General features: G+C 41.3%; 1 protein-coding gene across 13 annotated transcripts in view; it reads right to left on the bottom strand.

The window, feature by feature from the left end:
* The window catches only part of huwe1 (HECT, UBA and WWE domain containing E3 ubiquitin protein ligase 1), a 44407-nt gene that overhangs the window by 17789 nt on the left and 1595 nt on the right, over positions 1 to 25023 (bottom strand). For 4 of the 13 annotated variants that reach the window (XM_042408305.1, XM_042408310.1, XM_042408317.1 and 1 more), the window contains exons 2-49: positions 24498 to 24567; positions 20440 to 20489; positions 20175 to 20244; positions 18431 to 18529; positions 17011 to 17217; positions 16719 to 16871; positions 16561 to 16623; positions 16321 to 16398; positions 16163 to 16210; positions 15903 to 16071; positions 15717 to 15817; positions 15419 to 15569; positions 15183 to 15310; positions 14936 to 15076; positions 14725 to 14830; positions 14433 to 14540; positions 14245 to 14346; positions 13541 to 13621; positions 13187 to 13293; positions 12755 to 12932; positions 12576 to 12667; positions 12269 to 12489; positions 12075 to 12132; positions 11773 to 11949; positions 11303 to 11548; positions 10585 to 10718; positions 10391 to 10503; positions 10121 to 10303; positions 9781 to 9997; positions 7425 to 7547; positions 7061 to 7298; positions 6413 to 6760; positions 5944 to 5994; positions 5434 to 5556; positions 5247 to 5342; positions 4838 to 5107; positions 4145 to 4297; positions 3894 to 4021; positions 3638 to 3719; positions 3032 to 3208; positions 2391 to 2942; positions 2030 to 2225; positions 1773 to 1940; positions 1503 to 1651; positions 1334 to 1421; positions 675 to 898; positions 358 to 569; positions 43 to 225 (exon numbers count right to left, since the gene is read on the bottom strand). In XM_042408305.1, coding sequence (XP_042264239.1) covers positions 43 to 225; positions 358 to 569; positions 675 to 898; positions 1334 to 1421; positions 1503 to 1651; positions 1773 to 1940; positions 2030 to 2225; positions 2391 to 2942; positions 3032 to 3208; positions 3638 to 3719; positions 3894 to 4021; positions 4145 to 4297; positions 4838 to 5107; positions 5247 to 5342; positions 5434 to 5556; positions 5944 to 5994; positions 6413 to 6760; positions 7061 to 7298; positions 7425 to 7547; positions 9781 to 9997; positions 10121 to 10303; positions 10391 to 10503; positions 10585 to 10718; positions 11303 to 11548; positions 11773 to 11949; positions 12075 to 12132; positions 12269 to 12489; positions 12576 to 12667; positions 12755 to 12932; positions 13187 to 13293; positions 13541 to 13621; positions 14245 to 14346; positions 14433 to 14540; positions 14725 to 14830; positions 14936 to 15076; positions 15183 to 15310; positions 15419 to 15569; positions 15717 to 15817; positions 15903 to 16071; positions 16163 to 16210; positions 16321 to 16398; positions 16561 to 16623; positions 16719 to 16871; positions 17011 to 17217; positions 18431 to 18529; positions 20175 to 20219 — 7067 coding nt within the window. In that variant the 5' untranslated portion in view covers positions 20220 to 20244; positions 20440 to 20489; positions 24498 to 24567. Of the gene's footprint in view, positions 1 to 42; positions 226 to 357; positions 570 to 674; positions 899 to 1333; positions 1422 to 1502; positions 1652 to 1772; positions 1941 to 2029; positions 2226 to 2390; positions 2943 to 3031; positions 3209 to 3637; positions 3720 to 3893; positions 4022 to 4144; positions 4298 to 4837; positions 5108 to 5246; positions 5343 to 5433; positions 5557 to 5943; positions 5995 to 6412; positions 6761 to 7060; positions 7299 to 7424; positions 7548 to 9780; positions 9998 to 10120; positions 10304 to 10390; positions 10504 to 10584; positions 10719 to 11302; positions 11549 to 11772; positions 11950 to 12074; positions 12133 to 12268; positions 12490 to 12575; positions 12668 to 12754; positions 12933 to 13186; positions 13294 to 13540; positions 13622 to 14244; positions 14347 to 14432; positions 14541 to 14724; positions 14831 to 14935; positions 15077 to 15182; positions 15311 to 15418; positions 15570 to 15716; positions 15818 to 15902; positions 16072 to 16162; positions 16211 to 16320; positions 16399 to 16560; positions 16624 to 16718; positions 16872 to 17010; positions 17218 to 18430; positions 18530 to 20174; positions 20245 to 20439; positions 20490 to 21759; positions 21877 to 21978; positions 22313 to 24497; positions 24568 to 25023 lie in introns of those variants that run through there. The other 9 variants (XM_042408312.1, XM_042408314.1, XM_042408309.1 and 6 more) reach the window with 9 other exon arrangements.

The following is a 25023-nucleotide window of genomic DNA, read 5'->3' as shown; positions in this document are numbered from 1 at the left end:
CTACTACCATCCAAATTAAATTAATATGGTGTAATTCTATACCTGGACAAATCCAAGCTGTGAGGCACACGGGCCAAGTCGTTGACCAGTCCTTTCTTGAGAAAGAGCCTTATGATATTATTCATGCCATTGTGCTGTGTCTTGGCTGCTGCAGTGCTATAGAAACTGGACGTGGAGGGACATGATTCCATGATGGTGCTGATGATGCACATCACTGCCTGAAGCCTGTGAGATAGATACAGCAGGAAAGAGAGAGCGAATGAGAGTTTAAGTTTGTACACATATATAAATGATTATGTCAATCAAGGGTTGTAGTATCAATATCAGGTTGGTATATTCATTTCTAATGCTGCTTACCTGGCATGTTTTTCTGCACCTTCTGCCATTGCTAGTGCTCGACTGAGGGCAGCCTTCACCTCATTGACCAGGGCCACCTGGGCATCAGTGCCTGTGCCGGCAGCTGCCAGGCTGGCCAGGAAGAGACGTGCCAAGGCTGGGGTGTCCTTGTCCTCTGAATTCTGGGTGTGGGGCAGCAAGTGGTCGAGCACAAAGGCTAGGACACTGCAATCCTGTTAAGATACAGGGTGGTCAAAACAGGTGAAGTGGAACAATTATAGGAAGGCATGGCAATATAAAGGTGTGACAAGCTGACAGGGTTTTGTTCAACCACCCACCTCCTTAATGAGCTCTGACTGTCCAGCGGTGTAGCAATAAGAGGCGATTAGAGTGGCGATGCCCACGTAGGAGCGCACCAGCTCAGCCAGCAGTCTCAGGATGGTGGAGGTAGGCATTAGAGGCTTGCTTCCCTTTACCTTAGCGGCTTTACCTTCCTCTGAGGTGGTACTCTTCTCTCCCTCCTGCTCTTTCTTTTCCTCCCGCATCTCTTCTGGTGTAGAAGCTGAGGAAGTTCAGATCATCATATATTTTACACACACTAATATGGTGGATTGTCTTACAAAAATAAAATGACATCATTCGAATAGTCAAAGTTAAGTCTTTAATGGACTTTTCATCATTTAAGCTTTTTGTACTTTATACTGCACTGGAAAAAAACCCCAGCTGAATAGTAAATTACAATAAAACCAAGAACAATGTGTGTTCTGCTTCATTCTTGAAGTGGATATTTTCATCTTCATCCATATAACTCAACTGTTGAGGGACTAAATCCATTTGGGATGAATACTATAGATTCTATACATAAACTTACCATAACGTACACTACTACAACACCACTGAGACATCAAACGATGTGATGTGAGATGACAGTATCTGATTTGTCTGATTAATTTGTACAGACATTTCAACCTGGTGTGAAAAAAAAGTTCATTCTCACCTTCTCCTTGTGGTGTGCCAGACTGGGAAGACTCAGCCACACCTCCATCAGCAGCAAACACTTGAGTCTGAGAGGAAGAGACACACGTCTATTATTAGTCGAAGAGATGAGACATTTCACACTGTTTCAGTACACAAGCTAAACAGGACTACTTGCAAATAATACTCACATTGATATGGAATGCAGACTGGGAGTCAAAGTCGCTGCCCTGTCGGGTGAGGCGGTACTGCTGGTAAACATCATCACCAACATCCTGCAGTATCTGGCACAGGTCTTGACCACCAGGCACCGCTGCTGCACGTTCTTCTGGACGCTCAGCTGTACCACACACATTAAAAAAAAAAAAACTTAACTAAAATGTTCAAATGACTATTTCCATTAAATATGACTAGTACAAGCCTAAAACAGATCATTTCAGGGTCTTATTAACATGTCTTACGTTCTTCAGGAGCATGGTAGGCAGCCAAGGCATTGAGCATGTCATAGATGACCTCCTTGATAGTATCAGGGATAGAGGGTAAGGGGGACAGTTTCAGAGGGGTTGTCTTCACCAGCTGCACGGCATTGGGCCCCTTAATTCGAAGGTTCTCAAACTCATCATCAGAGGCTATGGAGAAACAATTAAATATGAGGTTAGGGTTAAAAATTCAACAAAAATATGAAAGTTAATATACTTCGAAAAGCTTACACACTCACCTGTGCCAGCTCCACGAGGTGCAGGGAGGGCAATGCGGACACAGTTGCTGGCAGTTTCAGCGAAGCACTCAGGGTTACGGCAGGCAGCAGGGCCCAGGACACGCAGGATATAGTTGATTTCCCTGGAGCCAAGGCTGCCTGACACCACTCCTGAGGTGGTACTACCTGCTCCGCTGGTCACAGCTGACCTCACCACCTGTGGTAACAGATTGTTGAGGAATTTGTTTATTGTGTCCACAGAACTTGGACGTACCACAAAGAGAATATCCTATTTATAAATCAAATTAGTGATGAAACAACTACTTAACAGTATTGTCACATGTTTGAGCTCTGTTTTAACAGTATGAGAATTGACTTTAACCTTCTCCATGGTGTGTCGGAGTGTGGCCGGATCTTCTATGATGTGTCTGAACAGCAGAGTGACAAGTGGGGTGAAGCCATTGAAGCCAGAGCTCTGCGTCAGGCCAAGAATCATCCGTGTGCTCTTCAGCTCAGCAAACATCATAGCATAGTGGTGATTGCGTGTTAGGCGCAAACAGAGACGTAGTGTGGCGTGGAGGGTGTCTGGGTCCACAGGCACACTAATCATACTGACACAGGCACGGATAAGAACGGTGGTCATGTCCTCACTCAGGCCTTGTACAACAATATCGGAGCCCTGAGAGTGGTCAGACTCCAGGGAAGATGAGGGGCCAGAGGTAGTCTCCTTCAGCTGACTGGAATCATCCTTCGGAGCACTCATCTCCACTGCTGCCCCAGAGTCTAAGTCAGTCTGGGTTTCCTCTGCTTTGCTCCTGTCTCCCTCTTCTCTCTCTGAGTCTGTAATGCTGCCAGTCTTGGCAGTCTTGGGCATGCGAGGCACTCTCTGGACCGTCAACATCACTGGCCTCCTGTTACCAGTCTCTTCATTTACCTGCCAGATACAATTGTTTAAATCAGACAAAGAATCCCTTCAAGCTCAAACACAAACAACCATACTATAAAAAAGATGTTTGCGAGTACCTGCACCATGGTGTTAAACTGCACAGTGTATCTGCGGCGTCCAGCTGTGAAGCGGACACTGCTCTCTCCGGCCCTCCATGCTGTATCAATGGTGCTGTTGTTTGATGCACTGTAACTGCACCAACGGCCTGAGCGGTCATCAAACCATCGCCAGTTATTCCCATTGGGCTGGAGATACTAAAAGCAGATAGAGAGAGAATTCACTAATTATGCATCTATGGTAACAAACGGGGTGCAAAAAAAATTACCAACACCTTACAATGTAATGCACACAATTCATTCAACAACCCTTAACACAACCCCAACAAAAATGTATTATAAACTTGAAAAGGTCGTATTTATGGAAGCAATAATGTATGGGATTGCATTTTTTTACGATGTCTTTTCTCCAACTCAGTGTAGTGTACTCAGTGCCAAGTATGTATACCTTCTGTCTAGATAAAGCTCATTCTAGTCTTGAGTCATACCAAAAGTATGTACAGTTTTTTATTTTCTCTCTTCTTACTCTTTCCAGTCATGCACCCACATTACATGGTTGTTTATACCTGTGCCTGTAACTAGACATACCTATTTAAGTATATCTTTACTATTATGGTTTGGTTTTACCTTGTTCATTTGTGCTCTGCGCTTTGAAGAGACTGCCATCTTCTCATAGAAGTCAATGATCAACAGTACTGGTGTGATCCATCTGCAGAAAAAGGAAGTTGTTTTATATAATACATATATATTCATATTTATAGTATATTCATAATACAAACATAATATTAGGGCTCGCGTTATGAAAAACTGGTGTTAAAATTTGCAGTTACTCTAATCTGTTTTCTCTGCAGAAGAGTAGTATGTAGGGCTGTGCGAAACTCACTTTGGTGTCTGGATGTCTTTCTGTTCCTTTGCTGCCTGCAGACAGGGCTGCACAACCTCGAGCAGCTTGATCAGCAAATCAAGAATTCCACTGTTCTCTACCACTCTGGCACACACCAGCTTCAGCTCCTTGCAAGACAGAAAACAACAAATGCTCATTTAGGCTGTGTTGATAACCACTGACAAAAAAATGATTTCACCCTGTGCGAGTGAAAAATTTAAGGCTAGCACTTTCAATGTGTGTGTTGTTACCTCGAAGAGCAACGTGAGAAGTAGAATTCGAGTTGCCAGCTTGGAGGCCTGGGGCAGTGTGGCCATCTGTCTGGTCCACTCAGACACTGTCTTTGTGTCACTGGTAGTCAGGGGCACAGCTGCCTTGATCAGCACGTCGGCTGCCTCCCACACCTACACACAACATGCACACAATCAGACTGGTACAAGCATGTTTTGCTTCTATTGTCAAGACTATTTAAATCTCACGTTTACTTCTTATTTTATGTACTGTTACATACAATTTTCATCGGTTTACATGTAAGATTTTAAACAATGTTTTCACTGTCACATGTAAGGACTTACAAAACGAATAATAGTTTAAAAGGCTGCATTTGCATTTAAGATGAAATTCAATGATGAAACATCATATGATAATATATCACAAAGACAGACACAAAGAGTAAAGTGTATTCAACTGAATGCAAATTAGCAGGATGTGTCAGTTTAAAGGGCATCTGACAACTCTCACTTTGATATTTAGGCTCTCAAATAAACATGACAGAAAATGTGTTCCAACAAGGTTGTAAGGCCAATGCTGTACTTATAGATCTCAGCCATATAGGATGTTGACAATCTAAAATAGGAATGAACTTGAACATCTTCCATGGCCCCCTAAAATCACTGGATCTTAAGTCTGAACACATATGTTGTCAACATGCATTATGCACTGACCTGGTGGACAACCTGTCCCAGGATGAGGTCTCTATACTCTGGGCCACTCCTCTTGATGGCAGTCATCAGCAGGTCACAGAGCCGGTAGACTGTGTCAGGCAGCTCATCTAGAAGATGGAAGCAGCCAGGAAGCATGGAGTCTGTGAAGGAATGCAACTCCTGGGGGTCCAGCGGCTCAGCCTCCATGAAGCGCTCCAAGCAGCGGGCCTCCTCCTCTTCTGCCCGCTCCCTGGCTCTCCTGTCCTCTTCCTCACGCCGACGTGCCGCTTCCTGAGGCAGACACAGAGATAATCTTAACAGCTGTTCAGCTAAATGGCCAGTTACTCATTCATGATGTTTCATTCAGCAACAGATGGGTTAGACTGTTTAACCGTTTCTCCATGTAATTTGAACAGTGAGGATGAAGCACCTCAGGAGAGTCAGAGCGCTGCTCCATGCTGACCTCTTGCCCAAGTGACATAGCAATGGCCCTCATCATCTGGTCCTCTTCAGACATAGTCAGGTCCTAGAAGGAGAAAGAGCAACAATGTCAGCTGCCTAGGTTTGATTTCTAAAGAGGTTCTAAAGAATTAAAGTGAATGTGTGTTTCTGTTTACCCTTACTGCTCCACCAAGAAGTGGCGGAGGGTGTGTAAGCAGGTACTCTGTGGCCTGCTCCATGGTGCTTGTGTTCAGTAGTGCCTCCATGGCATGCTCTCTTGAGAAACCCATATCCATCAGCTAGAACAGCACACAAAAGAGGAAGTAATATTTTTACAAGAGTAAACATGATACTATCATATTATATGATTATATCATGAACAAAGGGCAAATAAAAAGAAGGGGAATTATGACGCTACATTGATAAGGACTGAAAATTGTCATGGTAGATCAGGGAAAGTCAAACACCCTTTTTGCAAAGATGAGGTGAGTGGCCTGTGAACACAGCTTCTCAAACAAACAAACATTTCTCATTTTCCACAACACTATCCTGATATTCTTCCTCAAAACGTCTGAATCATAAATCTGGTCCAAATTTCTCTCTCCCTTTTCATGGTAAACCTGTCTTCCTTCTCCAACATCTCTCTATCTTTTACAACCTCTCCCTCTCTCTGACGGCTCTTATACCTGCTGGAGTTGCTGCTGGCGGACCTGTTCGTGTCTCCCTCTCGATCTTCCCTGTTATAAAACAAATGGCGGCCCAGGATTCAGTTCATGCAGAATATGGGGGATGGAGATTGGTAAACACAGCAGCTTTGTTTTTGTTTGTTGCTTACATGGCCACCTATATATGGAATTATGCTGTTAACCTATGCTGTCAAAAAACACGCCTGCAGTAGTGGCACAGCAAGCTGAAAATACTGACACAGCTGCAGGAACAAATTAGAGTCGTTAAGCAGAAGAAGCTGCCAAGCTTAAAATAATGCAAACCAAATGAAGAAAAAAAATATCAATAAACATACACAATTTGTCCACAGTTGTTTCTGGGCAATTATCCCAAAGACAACAGCTCAGCGGTATGACAAAGCGTGTACATAGAGTAAACAAACAAACAGTGATAAAAAAACCGCGGGTGTCAGACAGCTTTCCCACATACCTGTGTAAGCTGAGCCTGGTTAACCTGGGGCTCACGGCGGGGAGTAGAATTGGTTGAATCATCAGCCGATCCTCCTGCTGGCCCTGCAGGGGTTGTTCCAGTGGCTGGTGGTGCCTCTCCAGCTGTTGTGGATGCTCCAGGGGCCCCGCTGGGTGCCAAAGAACCAGTGGAAGCCCCTTCATCATCCGGGCGCACTGTACCCTCTCTCTCCTTGGCCAGGCGCTCCTGGATAACAGGCTCCCCTCTCAGGATGTGGCAGAGGATGGCCAGCATGGATTCAGCCATCCTGCCTCCATACACCTTCAGCGGCTTTCTATTCCACAGACTGCGGATGCAGTTGAATGCAGCCTAGATGAAGAGGAGACTGTGTTTTAATAATAAGATACCAACATACATGCATGGCAAATCCTCCACCTCTCAACCCTAGGTAGGAAAATACTAAACCTTAAGGCTCACAATGATGATCACAAGGAGAGTCCAAATGAACTAACTACTGTGTCACTAGCAACTGTATTCTCATGATTTTAACCACTTCAATGCCATGCATAATCTGTAATCAACTTCCCATGTTGATAACACAAACTCACAAATTCTATCTGAAGGCAGCAATACACACTCATTTGAATTCAATAGCTAGCGGATTCTGACCTTCTGGGTGACTATGAGGAACCGAAGGGCGCTGAACTGGGGCATGGTGGGTGTGACCCCAGGCATTTTAGCTGGCAGGGAGTGAGGTGAGTCCAGCACGGTGCTTGGGTTCACCATCTTCTCCACCAGCATTAACCAGGCATCCAGGAACTCCCCTGTCCCATCTGGTAGATCAGTGTGCTCCAGACCCTCAGACACAGGCACCTTACCACCCATTGACAGGGCCCAGTTGAATGTCCTGCACAAAAGTAACACAACCAATGAAACTGCTGTTAAACAGAGAAATATGATTATGGATATTAACAAGAAGAGAAGAGAACACTGTTCTTGATCTTAATATGTCACTGCATAGAGTGGGACTTACTCAAATAAGGCATCGTGCCCACCAGAGCAGAAGAATTTTTGCAGCATGAGGTGGTAGGGGTACTTCCTCTCATCAAAGAGCATGGGAGATGTGAAGCCCACAGAGCAGATGAAGAAAGTCAGCCTGCAAGATGGAGAGAAAAAACCAACGCATGAAACAAACTAGAAATACTGCCTCACAGTTGTATGCCTCCACCAACCAGTCAAGTTGCAGTTTACATCCATGTCTGTCCAGAGTCATATTTGTAGTGAAGAATTTAATAAAAAGTTATACATGTATTTTCCTTGTATGTGTTCACGTTTGGCCAATAAAGCTGATTCTGATGGAACACAAAGTTGTACATGACAGTAGACAAAGCTTCAGATAAGGATGTTGCTGCAAAGACGCTACATATTCTAAAACGTGGATGCTTCACAAACATCTTCAGCCTGGCAGCACAGAGGATCTACAGGGTTGATGCACTTTTTGAAATCAAATGTAATGCTTTTTAAGACCTCGATAGAGAAAACTTAATACTCTTTCCGCGGCAAAACAAATGCACATTAGGGTTGAGCTTTATGTTTGAAATCAAGTTGACAATATTAATAGGAATATTTTTGTATCTTCATATAACAATCATATGTAAAATCTCTAATCATATTGATGACAAATGCAGTGAACGGTGTCCCACTGTTTCGCTTTACATTCTTTGTGTTAAAAATTTAAAATTTATAATTTAATTATAATTTGCTTTGAATTATTAATTGTGTAAAACAATAAGGCTGTTGTGGTCGTTCTTGTTGTGGTCAGAGTAGGCTATAGTTAATTCTCCACATTATGACACATACACGTTACAGTATATCTACCTTTCATCCACCTTAACATTCCATTAAATCTGTACACACCAGCTAAGTGGTCACAAATTAAAAGTCTGCTCCTCTCCTTCATGTTGGCTGTTGCGGCTCTGCACCACAAACATTATTATCCAGATTCTGGCAACTATCAGAAATAACAGGGGACTTTCTGTCTTCTCTGAAAACCCTTGGCTAACTTTGCATCATCTGTACTGTTTTGTGTACTTCTTTAATCCTTTCACCTTCGTGAGAGCAGGTGGCCTGTGGAGAACCGATCAAAACATTCCAAGAAAAAGAAAAAGCTGGACTGAGTCGCAACCGAAGACCGAACCATATTTAAGTAAGTAAATCCTGTGGGGAGATATTTCTCATGCAACTAGGCATCACCTCAAAATTTAAGACATACCAAAATTAAGAATAACACTTTTAGACGTTTTATGACCTTAAACCTGCAGTGTGGAACATTTACATATAAATGAATGTCCGTTACATCCAAGCCCTTGCCAAACAAGTTCACACAATGCTGATTAGGCCCATCACTGCCAGATAAATCTCTCTGTATTTCACAGTATATAGAGTTTTAATCTGTTGTCGGGTTTGACGTTGCTGTGCTGGCCAAATGAATGCATACTGCGCATGCTCTATGGACAGACCACACACACTTAAGACTTCTGCAGGCTGAGTTGGCTAATTTCTGGTTAGCTCTCTGCTAACAGGAATAGGGATAAAATAATTACCAGTGCGGCCCTTCTAGACCTTCCAAATGTTATCAGACTGAATGGATCAAATTCTGATAGTAAAACAAAGCTTATCTACTGTTTTACAGCTGCAACAATAGCGACAGGGCAGGCTATGGCGTAAGCATGTCAACAGTGTTTTTGTAATTACTCTTACTGCCAGAGGGGGGAGACAAAAGTCCTGCACTCCAGCTTTAAATTCTGAAGATCTCATTTAATTTTTAAGGATCCGCAGGAACCCTGATCTATAAAATCATCACAGTTTGAAGGTGGGCTCCAAAGATTAGTGTCACCAATTCAGTATCCAACCAAATGTGAAATATGGTCACAATCTCCCCTTCTGTTCCTGAGTTATGGTGTTGAATAGATCATCATGATGTCACAGTGAAGTTGACCTTTAACCTTTTGGATATAAAATGTCATCACTTCATTTCATATTTGTGTGAAACTTTGTCATAATTAGTGTACGAATTCTTGAGTTATGGCCAAAAACATGTTTTGTGAGGTCACAGTGACTTTGACCACCAAAATCTAATCAGTTCATCCTTGAGTCCAAGCAGATGTTTGTGCCAAATTTGAAGAAATTACTTTAAGGTATTCCTGAGCCAGCACGTTCACAAGAATGGGACATACAGACGTCTGTATGTACGGCCAACCTGAAAACATAATATAATGCCTCCGGCCACAGTAGTCACTGGTGCGGAGGCATAAAAACACTCCACATCACCTTTGTATGTAATAAACATTAACAGTTGAAAAAGGTGGCAGGGGTAAGTTTGCTCTTACCTGAATCGAGGGGTGGGTGTGTAAGGTGGGGGCTGCCAACTCAGACCTTTGGTGAGGAGCTTGGTGAGGGCAGAGGCAGTGGCCCGGGCAGCAGGCGTAGGAGTAGTGCCTGTGCTTGTGGCATGGTGGGAGCGGCGTTGGCGTACTGGGGAGCCCACACACAGCTTCACCAGCAGGCCAAAGAGCTCAGCCAGAGCCCTGCCTAGTCGAGATGAAGCTGGAGAAAGACAAGGAGGTTAGTGAGAGGTGATATGATTAACAGCAATTTAAAAACAAAAAATACATTGACATAATATTAACAGATATAAAAACTTTAATTGTGTCATGGAAATTATCTTACCAGACAGTAGCGGTTTAATTTGTTTTATGCGAGTGGCCATAGCTGGGGTAAGTTTGGACTTGGCCTTAGGGTCTGTTGCAGTGGGTTCGTCCGTCTCCATGGGAGCCAAGGTGTCCCCATCTAGACCCATGCCTTCCAACAGTCCACCAGCAGATGAATCAACAGACACTGCCTCAGACTCTGCTAGATAAAGGTACAGATAGTCTTAAGTTGTTGGAGGGTGTTCCACAGACGTTTTAGTTCAGTTTTCATTGTTAATAGATATATTACCAGTTCTCCTGGAGCCAGAGGCTGCGGTTGTTGCAGTGCTACCAGAAGGCTTCTCCTCTTTGGGCACCAGTTTCTGCATGTCAGCCTGGCCAAACTCACAGCCTGGAGGCAGACTGTTGGTCAAAGGCAAGAAGTGTTAGAAGGTTACCACTGACCACAGTTACAATAAATGGGGTACAGGAGAAGAGATTCACCTGTTGGGTGTGCAAAGGGACAGCAGAACGGTGCTTTCCCAAACCAGAGAGCAGTAGAGCTGACTGAGCTTGTTGAGAACACTCAAGCCCAGCTGGGAGCCCCACTGGTTGACGGAGATAGCCCTGATCTCACTCTGCACAGAAAAAGAACAGACACATTCAATGCTGCTGTACCATTCTAAGATGATCACAAGTTAGTTTGAAGAACCCCATCTACAGCTACAAAACCAAGTACAATTATTGGTAATTTGAGCACAACCGTCTACACATTACAATCAAGGGATATGAATAATAGATTAAATCCTGTTGTCAAAACAAGTTGTGGAGGCAATTCTGTAGAATTTAGTGCCTATAAAAATGATTCACTCCTCTGCATGTTTTATCATTTACAACACAGCTATACAACGGCTGTAATAAGCCCTTTTAAACATCAAAAAAAACAAAAAACAAACCATAACATAAAACACAAAATAATTGGCTGTATAGGTACTCACTCCCTTTACTGACACACTTAAACCATCACTGATGAAGCCATTTTTTTCATTCAAGTTCAGAGATCAACTGTGTGTAATCAAATGACTTTGTTTTTAAAATAGTGTGAGGGGTTGTCAATTCTTTTTTCAGCACTGTATTAAAAGGTTGTAGTAACCATCACAAAGAACAAATAAGATCAAATAAAAATATAAATGTGAGTTAAAACAATAACATCTATATTTACCTGTCCTACTCTGCAAGTATGGACAAACATGAGGATGTAGGCGTGCGCTGCAGTAAGTGCATGTAGCAGTGGTGTGGCACGGGCTGACAACGTGGCGTCGGTGACATGGCCTGCGTTAGCCAGCTCTCTGAGAAGGACAGATCCACCAGGCACCTCAATTGGTCGATGCAGTGGCTCCAGAGATGTCAGTATACTGTCAAGTTGGCACAAGCCCTCCTGGAGTACCTTAGGCTCATGTGAGAGAGTCTAAGGGGGAGAATTGAGCAGAAAATATGCTTCAGTCTAAATTCAGCAAATGGGATTGTAAATTGTCCAGGGATTACAGATTTAAATGGCGTCTTTTGGCCAAATCTGGCAAGTCAACATCATATTCATATGAATTAATGTGTGCTGTTACTGATACATAAATACACACATACAAACAGTAAAATTAAAAAAAATTACAACAATGATGTTTCTTTTGTGCTCACCAATATAGACTTGCAGACACCAGCCACAGCTTGGCAGGCAGCAGAGGTGGGAAAGTCTATGGGCAAGTTGGGCAGGCCCAGAATAGAAACCAGAGGCAGCAGTCCCTTCTGGTTGACAAACTCCTGACAGTGGTCATCTGTGGTATTGTTGCTCAGTATGGATTCAACAAACTTCATCTGGAAAACATGTGCATCACAAGTCAATGAGGGAACTCCGATATGAGTCGAGCACTGCTTTATAGCATGGGAAATTTCACAACATACTCAAAACAATTCTGAAACAGTAAAGACTCAATAATCACCACGTTCAGAATGTAATCCATTAGAGGAATGGGTATCCGCTCCTCAGTGCCCACCACCCTGCAAGAAATAACACGTAATCAAAATGACAACTACAATCTAAAAACTTTTAAATTTAATGAAATGACTTGAAAAAAATCAGAGTCTGTGAAGACTTGTTGTTCTATTCTATTTTGTTATGAACTCAGCGTCATACAGTTCAAGTGGCACTGACTGTCTGTTGCTCTCTGGTTCCCCCTGCTGCTGGCTGAATGTATGGAGGGCCTCCTCTTCCTCTTCATCCTCACTTGAAGCTTCTTCAGCAGCATGACTGGAGCGTGCTGGTGGAACAGCCACAGTGCCATCCGCTTTCTGGATAGAAGGTTTCTGACAGATGTACTCAGGGGCTCGACCTAGGTTGCAGATCTCCTCCAGCAACTGTAACACAAATTTAGCTTTAAATATCCTGTCAAATTGTTTGGTGACACCTGAAAGAGAACTTATGAATAAAAAAAGATACATACTTTAATAATGGCAGTAGTAGCATCAGTCTTCAAAGTGGGTTGGTGCCTCATGAGCTCGTCCACAGCACTGCCCAAGTTGGATGCAGTGTCACCTGAAGCCATACACAGAACATATCATCCACTCAAATCGGCTCTACATGGGAAGATCTAAATAACACAGTACGTACAGTCCAACTCACCCAATGGGTCGGAGCTGCGTCGCCGTCGCATGGCGGGCAGGTAGTCAGGGGACAAAAGCACTTTGAAGAGGCGCTCAAAGGGCTGGCACTGAACGAAGGAGTGCAGCCCTCTTGCATTCAGGCACAGGGCACTGAACACATTGGGCAGAGATCCCAACACCTCACGAGTAGCAGGAACCTAGAAAAGAGAGACAATGAGAAAATATGCAGTAAAAGAAACAAACAATATATCTAAAGCAAATGAAGAGCTCAGCACAAAGATAATCTATAGATTCTTCTGTCTGAACAGCTGAAATACTTAATTTAATATATGAAATTTAGTTCATATTTGTTGACCATGAGAGAAAGTGAGACAATATTGAACTGTCAAAGACCAGGGAAAAAAAAAAAAAAAAAAAAAGCAGCACAAAAAGTGAATTGTTGGAAACTCACGTCTTTGATGAGAAGGGCATGCAGCATGACATCAGTGAGACCATTATCCTGCAGGGAGGAAAGCAGGGATGGCTCCTGGAACACAAACACCGTCACAACCTCTGTGGCTACAAACCCAAAAGAGAGAGAGACAAGAGCCAGGGAAGAGAAAAAAGGAAATCATAATTCAAAACACTGGTCACAAATTTTAAATAACATTAATAAAGCAGACAGTGAAATGTAAACACATTCAATTCTACTTTCCAGTTGATACACAGCTGACTAAAATATAAACTTAGCATTTCTTAAAGTGAGATCACTTCTCAGGCAGAAGAGTACTTGAAAGGCTTTTCTGAAAAGCCAGTGTGAACTTACCTAAGAGGAACAGTGAAGGGCCATAATATTCTGCATTACTGATGATGTGCTTGAGTGAGGTAGGCAAGGACCCGTCCATTACTTGTGAGGAAAAGAGGGTGCACATATACACAGACAGTCAACATTTACATTATGAAATGTATAGATCTTGAAGGGAAACTTGGGTATTTTTCAACCTGGACCCTATTTTTTGAAATTTGTCCAGTATTGAGCAAGAGCCGTATTGATTTTGACAACAACGTAACTGGCGAGATTTCAGGACAACACTTCTCGTTGAGCGAGACTTTAGTTAGACACAATTACAAACAGACCGGATCAATTGAAAGGTAAAAAAGAATGTTTTATTTCTCTGTATGGTTCTTTCCATAATGTTGTCAGAACCTTAAAATAACTATCTGAGCCTGTCAGTAGCAAAAACAAGCACTTTTAGTGGATGTACTTTGACAGTCGCTATTGCCCCATTGGATTACATTGCTGCCCATTTCGCGGCTGCCGGCTGAAGCGCTCTCACTCAATACTGGAACAATTTCAAAAATTGTTGTCCCCATTAGTCACTTAGCCACAAAAAGAAGGGAAAACAGAGTCCAGGTCAAAAAATACCGAAGTTTCCCTTTAAGCCAACATGAACATGTATAAAAAAGGTTAGTAAGATCCTTGATCTCAAATTCATTTATAGATTAAGTAAGAGGATCCCAATGACTCACCATGGCGGATACCATCAGAAAAGGCAGGATCCTGGATGGCTTTCTTCAAGAAATTTAGCATCGACTTTAACAGAGCTGCCCTCTGGGGGATACACTGCATACCTTTAGAGACAAAGTGTGTTATTGATGATATGATCATACAATATGAGTACAATAGTGACAAAAGTGGTGTGTGTGTCTGTGTGTACCTGCACGAGGCGTGTTAGCAGTGTTGCTCTGTGCTCGGTGGTCCACCTCCGGTCTGGAACCAGAGGATGTTGATGGTCCAGGGCTGCTTTCCATGGCAACTTCTGACACTGTTAGAGTTTGTACATAATGTTAGCAAATCAACTGAATAGTGGGTGGATTCTTATATATAACTTTATTACTATAACTTGGCAATACTGACAAATTGCTTACAAGTTAAATTATAGTGTCAACTTATAGATATTAAATTCTGAAGGTGAGAACATTCCATATGTCTGAGAAATAGGGACTCACTCTCCATGTCTGTGTCCATGTCCTCAGACTCCACAGCTGCACTAGGCCTCTGGATCTTTGGCTTGATGACAAAAGGGCACTCTTTCCTTGACAGGTCCACCTCATGCTACATAGAAAAAGGTAATGTAGAGAAGAGTGAGTGAGTCCAGCGGTTTCAGTGACTCTGTAGCTGATTGCCAGGAACAGAAACATGAAGAAGTGCATAACTAACCTCTAGCCTGCAGATGAAAATGGAAAGGCCGCTGTGGGACTGAAAGGCAGCCATGTCAAGGTTGGTGATGAGGTCCACCACCCGCACTGCTCGTGTCACAAAAGTGATCTGGTCCTGCTCATCACCCAGGAATTTTATCACCTACAAAGTAAAAAACAAAAAGAAAGGGAAGACTTGGATGTTTTGAAAAAAAAAAAACCCCAAAACAACTACAATTGGTAAATTATCTATTGGAATCAGGATATACCTTCAGGAGGGCTTCCATCATCCCACAGGAGACAAGGGCTTCCCCTCCAGCATCATAGCTAGCCAAGTGGTAGAGGAAGGAGAAGAGTGCAGTGGCAAACTGGTGTGGGTAGGGTTCCATTAGAGGATCTAGGAAATAGAAATCAGAAGTCAAAAAACAAGCTTCCATTTTAATGGTCCTGTTTTCTTGTGTGTCACACACTACTGTGTAGTGTTCAGTTTTGGCTGCATTCTCACCAATCATTGCTTGTATACAGTTGCGCACCAACACAGGCAAGAAGCCATGGTATGAGGCAGTGCCGGTGCAGTCGATGATGTTGGAAAGTTTGGGTGTCCTCTCCAGATGGACAATCGAAGTTAAAGTGCGCAAAGATGCTGCCTTGATATCCTGAAGAGCAAAGAAAACAGAAAATGAAAAAGGGACAAGGCAATATATCTCATGTCATTTCACACAATCACTGCTACTGCTAGTGTGGCACAGACAGGAAGTGTAATGACAAAATGATTAAGCAGAAAAAGAAAACCACTCTCTTACCACAAGCTGTTTGTCTGTAATCTGTAATACATCCACCAGCTCCTCTATCAAGCCATTATACAGAATACTGTTGGCTGACTCTTGGAGTGCATTTGAATACACTGCAAAGAAATAGAAAAAGTCAGCACTTAAAACTTCGAGCAAAACCCTTTGTCACTTTATCTCAAGAAGACAGCTTCTACTCACCCAGTATAGAGATAGCGTGAAGTCGGGCCTGCACAGCCTGCAGCCTCTTCTTGTGATTTGAGAAACCATGGGCCAGTCGAATATGCGTGAACAGCAGGGTCTGCTTGTCTTTAGGGATGTTGTACATCACTGTCAGTGACTCCATGATTTCAGATGGGCTTTCTGAAATCTGAGAGACACAGAGAATCTTGTGTAAGTTGAAGAACTCCAGGTGTTATTACTCCACTATTAATGACACAACTCTAACAATCTGACTTTACCTTGTCAAGCTGCTCGATGTGAATATAGTGTAGTGTGTTACTGCTCGTCTGCCAAAAGAAATAAGAGTTAAGTGTTAGAAAGATATTGAGCCATTAACATGATATTGCAAAAATATTAATCACATAACAATTGCACAAATAAATGTTGTGGTCTTTACCTTCCTCTCTACTTTGACCTCAGGGCCTGGTTCAGCGTAAAACTCGAAGTGCAGAGTGGTGGCACTGGGAGGGTACTTCTGCACATGTACCAATAGGGGGCAGCATTGTAAGGGGAAAAAAAAGTTAAAATAGTGCTTCATTAGTTTCATTTGACAGCTTAATTTTAAAACATAAAACTTACTGTTTCATAGCTTTAGGCAGTTTACAGTTATTGAATATAACCCAAGACAAATTCTCACCGTCATAAGCAGATCCCTGCAGCACTCAGCCAGACCAAAGCCATTCTCCTTTCCTCCCCAGCTCTACAGAAGGGAACAAAAAGACTAAACAATACAGCTCTTTCTCTTGAGGGACAGCTGGAATCATGGCAATAGGAAAACAATAGCATTCACTAGACCTCAGCCAGGTGTTGCAAACGGGCCAGTAGAGGCGTCCTTTTGTCAGATCCCAGTCTTGTGATGTAGTTGGAGCGCTTGCTGAACACATAGAGCAGGTTCAGCACAGACAGGACCACCTGCATGTCACATGACGCTAACAAGGTGGTTAAGTGCTGCAAAGAGGGTGGGAATGGAAGATAAAAGAGAGTAAAAGTTAGTGAGCTGCTTTACTTTTTTTTTCCAAGTGCAGGTGCATGATCCAGCAAAACAGAGACAGGGTAGTGGTCGAGACTATTCTCGGTTAAAGCTTACCTCTATGGAGCTGTACAGGTGCCTGGAGAAGCTATACTCAATGAGCAGAGCTGTGAAGTTGAGCACTGCCAAAAGCAGGGCTTTGAGCTGTCCGTTGTCAGGACGGTCACACACCAGGAGCCATGACATATTCTCCACTGTCTGGCCAGCATCACACAGAATGCCATCAAAGCGGTCCAGCAGATCCACCCAGTGGTACAGCTCACACTGTTGGGAGACAAACAAAAATAATTTTCAGTGATATAGTAAAGGTTGATTATCCTAAACTCTTTTGTTTTCCTTAAAAATATAGAGGTAATGCCTTCTGAATATGAGGATTTTGGGATGGATGACAGCAAGTCCAAACCATGCACCTGACAGATTTCCCAGTAAACCTAATGTAAAATGGCATGACTTTTCACAATATAGATAATGATAGCTAAGGGAATCCCGATGGGAGAGTAGTCCTTGACAACATCAACATTAAGCTGGTTGAATACAAATTAACAAAACACACCTTTTTTTCCTTTTTCTCAATTTCAGCCCTTCATCCACACTAAAGATGGATTTTTCCTCATCCAAAAATTAAGCTTCTCCAAGGTCTCTGGCATGAGTACATCTTAAACACCTGTTTGGCATTTTAGTACGTACAAGGGAAACTGAGCATTTGCTAAAGGGTGACAAAAGGCTGCTCAGTCAGGGACGGGGCTGTGTAGCAGTAAAGTTAAGAACTTTATGTAGCCTCTGACTGTTAATTGACATGGAGAGATGCTGATGAAAGGAGAGATCACAAATTACACAGCATAGCTGTTATCATAAATCTGTATTTATGTTAATTTGGTCAGACAACGTTGCAATATTAAAATCACGATTTTATCAGCTCCAGCTGCAGCAGTTTGAGAATGACTGCTGGTAGAATATAAGAGACACCACTTAATCACCATTTCATACTCATTCTGTTGTCTGAAAACAGGAACAGAAAAACATTCAAATGAGAACTTAAGTGTAAATTCTGCTATACTGAGCAGGAGGCGACTGAACGTAAGTTTAATGGGCTGAGACTCAGCAGAATAATGAGTAACATGTCCAGTCAGTGGACTGTGTGACAGTTAAGTTAAAAATTCAAGCGTCTCTAACTTTCCCTGTGATTACTTAATGTAAATGTGAATATAGCCAATCACACAGCAACAGTCATTAACCTTTATTTACATTTCTATACAGGCAGGTGTCCATGAAAACTGTGTTTTAAAAATTTATTAAAGCTTGGTGTAGATGTAGTCAAGATGCCCCCCAGTGCCTGTCAAATTCCTGGAACACACCTCTTATTTCCATTATATTCCAAACAAACCATGACCAGCGGGAACCCTGTCAGTTCCAAAAGAAAAGACTGAGGGAAGACTGAAGGAGGTGCCTCTTCCTCCATCTTTTCTTAAGGGCTTACCTTGCCAATATTCCAGGTCTTGATGTGTTGCAGTTCAACCAGTAGTTGCTCATCACTGCATGCCTTGAGCTTCTCTATAAGTATCCTGCAGTCAGCAGGCTGTGGGTTCAGAAGAAGCACAACAGGGTTAAAGACAACCAAGCAGAGCACATGGACCACCTATGCCTCTTTTCTACCGGCAGAGTAAAACATACTTTAACAACATGACATGCCAAGTCATTAGAATTGGCATTTCCACTGTGAACTCACAGCAGGGGATAACTATGCTGACCTGCAATATTTTCGTCCTGCTTGGGACAAGGGCCAAACCATGACAGTCTCCACCCTCACCAGAGATGTGTCACTACAATAACATTAGCTTGTTTGTTGATTGGCTCAACATTTGCTGTGATACAGGTGACTAGAGTTAAAGAACATTCAGCTTTTAGTCCTTCAATAAGTAACAGCTTCTGTGGTTTGGAAACTGATTCAACTTTTAAGTTCCTACTCTTCTAACAAATAGAAGTCCTATAGTTTTCTCCTTTAATATAATCTCAGGAATGTTACTGCTATGCAAGCTGGAAAATGTCCTGCTGCTAGTTAAAAGCTACCATTACTAAGACATTTGTTGTGAAGCACCACAGGAAGTATATCTCAATGTCACCAAGGTTAGAAACTTCCTACTTTTGATTTTCATCGATCCTTTGGTCAGCATATTTTGCATGAGAGAAATGGTAAAAGAAGCTGTCACATTAAAATGGTTAGATAAAGAGTTGCACATGACAGTAGAGATGCACTGATCGAATGGTCAACAATCAAAAACAGCTGGTTTTCAGCTGATCAGCCATGACCAGCCCGATCAGCCTCATCTGATTTTTTGCTAGTCAAATTTACACACGTGCCGCACATAGTCACACGATGGTTACATCCTGTACACAGCAGTACAGACAGTGACATCACAGCCACACACACACACATTTAAACTAAACGATATGAACTGCAGCAGAGACTTAACCTCTTTCTCATTATCTGACACACTGACATGAATCCTGTGTGATTCAATCTGCAGGGACAAATATAAAATAGTAAATCTGAATTAATACAGCTGATAATTATTAATCTAGATATGATGACCAAATAAGTAGAGCAGAGTGAAACAACACTATTAAAATGGCATGAGAATCAATATTTGCTATATAAGTAAAGTGCTTTTTGATTACACTAAAAAAAGATAATATTTAGGAAAATACAAAATATTACAGGTGAAACTTAGGGTGGGAAAGTACTGTGGGAAAGTATCTGCACCACTGACAAATATTTTATCAGTGTTTTACTTTGAGTTGACTTCAATGAACTTAAATGTGCATCATGTAGTTAGAAAACCAAATACTGTGTTTATGGTTCATGTTTTATATGAACAATGTTTTATTATGAACATAGAAAGAAAGTTGGAATCAGCAAGTCTGATTTAAAAAAGAAAAAAAGAAAAAAAAGAAATCAGAATCAGCCAAGAAAATGATCATCAGTGCATCTCTACATGACAGGCATGTATTGCCATTTGTCCAATCCTCAAGCATCCAACACATCAAAGTAAGCAATGAGACTTTAATGAAGCCTTCCTGTTATATAGAAAATCACTTGGGCTGTGCCCCCACTATGGTCACATTTAGTCATGGTTAAGCTCAGTCCAGGTATCCCCGCTGTATGGAAATTTAGCACCAATGAAGAAAGAAATTATCACAAAGGAATTATTAAGCATACTCACAGCTTCCGTAGGGGTTTTCTTTAACTTGCTTCTGTCGACCTTCATTGTCGATAATCTCTATTTGTCGCTCCTATTGAGAAATTTCCATATCTATCAGAAAACTACACCTGATATTGAATTTCAGTGTGTTATGATAGAGAGCTAGCAAGATTTAGCATTTGTCAATAAATCAATTGTTGCATTTTAAAACATCTTAACACTCTCAAACCAATGAAACATTCAATTACAGACTTAATAACTCATACTCAGCTTGAAATGTACTTACAGAAAATAATTTGGCAATACCCACTTAACAGCATGTTCCAGTCACGTTACCTGCAAAATGATGGTAAAAAAAGAAAAATCAAACTAGCAACAGTGTCCCACATGCCATAATACAAACTCAAGTCAAGTAAATTTTTATTTGTATAGCCCAATATCACAAATTTGCCTCAAGGGGCTTTACAATCAGTACAGTAATACAACATCTTCTGTCCTTAGACCCTCGATTTAATAAAGAAAAACTCCCTAAAAAAACGAAAAACAAAACCTTAAACAGGGGGAAAAAATGGAAGAAACATCGAGAAGAGCAACAGAGGAGGGGTCCCTATTCCATGATGGACAGACATGAGTCTGAGTTTTTAAGAACTGTACAATAAGTTATTAGATGCTCAATCCCCAGAAAGGATGGTTTACTGAAATCAAAAGAATGCTTTAAGTAAAGCTGTAAATGAATTGGATAGCATCCAGTTAATAACACTGCATCCTGATAATATATATGGAAATGTGTACATGATGTACTGTAAATCCACATACACAAATACAGACCATCAGTTATCAATCTTGAATTTTGACAAAGCACTCAACTAATACGCAAGGGCAACAGATATTAATATTTTCCCGAAAATTCTTTTGTCGATAATAAGAAACACATAATAATCTTTGGTAAGAAAGATGATAACGATATTAATTTTTTTAGGTTATTTATCGATATCTGCTCATCACAAAGCAGACCGAGGCAGAGCATTAGCTAATGGCTAGCTAGAAAGATACGACATCGAGTTAACTAATTAAAGACGGTCAGGCTCTATTTCATGGCCTAAAATATGTGGTCAACCTTTCATGTACTTGGGATTTAAGTGATATCTCAATAAAAATAAATCGCAACCTCACTATGCTTTACCATCATCAGCATAAGTACTTGACGCTGACAGGTTAAAGTTATAGCTACCCAGCTAACATGCTAACGTCACCCATGCTAACAGCATAACGTTATTTACCTAATGTTAACAAGTCACTATACACATGTTAGACTGCCGTTACTAGTCGCAAACGAGTCTGGTTTGTTTGGTGACTGGCTAGGAACACGTCTGACAAAACAAGACACACTGGGAAGCTCAACGGACCGAAAAATCGATCGATAACGTTTGCTGCGGAGTTGATGTTAGCCTCTGACCAGCTAACAGTGAGCTACCGGTAACGTTAGCAAGCGATCCTCTGTTGAAACACCTCAAAGCATAAGAATACCACCAGACGTTATAAAAGTCAGCCAAGTCAAAGCAAGTCGTGTGTGTAGTCAACGGCAAACATCTAAAATATGGCTAACCAAAGAAATCAAGCAGTATTAGCCATTTGTGTCACAGCTGTCAATCCCCATCTCACAGGTCCACCATGCTGTCCTGACCTGACTCCTGACTAATTTAGGTCGGGGCTGCGCAGGCCGCAAAAGAAGCCCTACTCCTGCCCCGTCCCCGCTCTAAGTAAAAACGAAACTGCAAACACCACTCGGTGACCAGCGACAACAACACGGATGTGTGTCAATTACCTGGAAGCAGGTAACGTTACTTTGCCGAGGCTTGGATTCTTACCCCGGTTCCTCAAGCTACACGGTCGTAGCACGCGTTAGCTAGCAAGCTAGCTGCCGTTAGTTGGGTAGCAGGCAGAAACGCATAATAACTCGCTGAATCATTGTCGGACGGTCTAACGTGACACTGCGACTTGTGTTTTCAGTTTTCGTTCAGGCAAACTGACTACCGGCTACCGGCTCGGTAAAGAAGTGTGTTCATCCGTCCGTTGTATTATTTTTCAGAGTATCCGCGCGTGCATCCATAGCACAGAGGCACTAGCTGTTGGCACAGTCATCATGACTCTGGGTAGTGTGCAAAAAGTGAATAACGTTAAGGCTGGGAATGAGTGGCCACTGTTTATCGATGCAGTGCAGATTCACATAGGGAAATTGGCCCTCTGTGAAGCGCATCACGTTAACATTTTATGCGGTCCTTAACATTTAAGATCAATACATGTCTTCACCTGACAACATCCACAGCAAACGTCCAGAAACACTAATGATGAATATACAAGAGCCTTAATATTATTTTCACAAACTCTTATCAGCATCAGCATCAACATGGGAGAATGCATTTTCACAAGTAATAAACACGCAGCTGGTTGTGAACAGTGAACCAAAAATATAATACATTAACATTTTACTTCACATCACAGCTACAGTATTTGATACATGCATTAAAACTGAAGCCCATATTATAAGAACACATTTACCAGAACTGGAGCACATTTTGTTATGGCAAAACCAGCTATTAATGAATCCTTGTTATTTTGCCGGCTCAATAAAGCTCACTAGTGATAGCAGTGGTGAACTTTGCTGTTTATAATTCTTCAGATAGTTCAGTAGATTGTAGATCATTGTTTTGGTGTTTTAGGTTAGCCACACATTGTGTTCCAGACTAATAATAACTACCCCAAGAAACATTAATCAAGTAGTCAAGTTACTCATTCTCCTAATGCCAGCCTAATAAATCTAAAAAAAAAACCCCACAAGCCCAATGTTTTACATGTTTACAATTTTAAGGAGCGGTTTTATCTGGTAGACCATATCACTCATATTGCTCTAAATTAGTAACCAATTAGCATCATTACTATTGCTGTTAAATTCCATCAAATCTGAGACATAATCATCAGTATATCATATGATTCACTGAAGCTTCTGAAACACTGTATTCACTTTTTGGGGCAGTGGAAGTTCAGGAATGTCAAACAAGCTGCTCTCTCATTTATAATATCTCAAAGTATGTGGTAATCATGTCAAATCTGCCCTCTTCACTGCTGGCAGAGCACTCAAGACGAAAACTTACTGCACTTGTCTTATTACCCAGTGCTACAGTATCTATTAATTAGATTATTTTGGTGTGATTTCCCCAGGTTTGAATGGGAGATTTTGAAATTAAATTTACCCCAATTCAATGTAACTCAGTGGTACTTTAAAAAAAAAAAAAGAAAAAAAAAAAGAAAAAAAATCACTAACGAATTTACAGTATGTTTCCTGTCCACACATATTGTGTCCCTTTTAGAGATGCCATCTTAATTGAAACCTACCTTTTTTTTCTACAACGACTTCTTTAGGCAATATTCAAAGATTTTCTGAAATTATTTTATTTATTATTTTTCTTTCATTTTCATTTGTGTGCAAATTCAAAATTTACATTTACACGGGTGGGAACTCAATGAAACTCAATACAATAGTACATAGTGCAATAAGTACAATGGCAGGTGTGCAAATCTAAACTGCAGTACATAAATGCTTGATGTAAATTTTGACGCATACTTTCAATTTTAAAATATTTATTTATAATGATTTGATTTCCATTCAAGATTATTTTTCAACTGTACAATATAATTCCTTATTCTATAGTGCATTTGGTCACAACTTTTAATCAATCATATATGTTTTTTTTTGGGATAACTGCCAAAAATGTATGTACAAGTGTTTGTGTAAAAAAGGAATTTCACTTTCAGATATTTTTTTTTTTGTTGCTCTCAGATATCACATACAACCCTCAAAAACATCATAGTGGTCAGGCTCTAAGAGTTGGTGCCTTTTCAAATGTAATTTTCTGGTGGTATGAGAAGCACAAACCATGCCACTGAGCCCTATTGTGCTAAAGTGAACTATTGTTGATAAATGCAAATTACTGTAATTCGCGCCAAAACCATCTCGATGGATAGATAAGTCTACAGGGAAGAGGAAAATAAGTGTACATTGTTTAGGGTGAAATGCCCATTTAGGGAAGCGATTCCATCTTTCATTTGAATGTGGAGCACTTAAGCTAGTTTACATTTCACTGGCAAAAATATCTGACGACTTTTGAGTGAATCCCCCCCCCCCCTTTTTGTTGTTATTGTTTATTATGTGTGGCTCATGTATATGTGAACTTATTTTGTAGGACGATATGGGCTTGCAAGCAAATAACGATGGAAAATTATTGTATTCATGTGTTTCACCACAACAGTTTCAGTTAATGTAGGAAATGGTTTAGCAGTACATACCAGAAACTGCTTTGGTTCAATAGCTCCACCATTTTTATCCGTGGCTTGCTTTGCAGTTTCCTCAAACTATCTGTAAAGATTTAGAAAAAAAACGCAATTCAATCAGATGTGACAGAATAAGACAATTCAAGCAGCTTGATCATTTGTAAAACACTAACTGACAGATTGACATTTTAAATACAACACAGAGCTGGTAAAAAGAGCAAGTATACCCAACTAGATTAAGAAATGCTGTGATCACGCTTTCCAGTGTGTTATTCAGGGAATCAGACTGCTGTTAAAACTGCACCATTTTGTATCTTGTGATCAGTCACATACTGTTTAAGGTTTCCCTTTTCCTGATGTTGAAATTAAAACCTGAAACAATACTGTATGTGTTGGGCTTCCCCTGCCATTGACACTTTAAAATCCCATCTCTATTGCTCTAGCCTTTGAGTCTACATGATTTCTTTTTACGTCCCACTTTGAGTATGTATACTTGTCTCTCTGTTAGCCCTTTGCTATTCTACACTTAATATTAAATTAT

Source organism: Thunnus maccoyii, chromosome 4, assembly GCF_910596095.1.
Source record: "Thunnus maccoyii chromosome 4, fThuMac1.1, whole genome shotgun sequence".
Classification (NCBI taxonomy): domain Eukaryota; kingdom Metazoa; phylum Chordata; class Actinopteri; order Scombriformes; family Scombridae; genus Thunnus; species Thunnus maccoyii.
The sequence above is the reverse complement of the archived record's forward strand: the minus strand, read 5'-3'. Positions and strand labels throughout refer to the sequence as shown.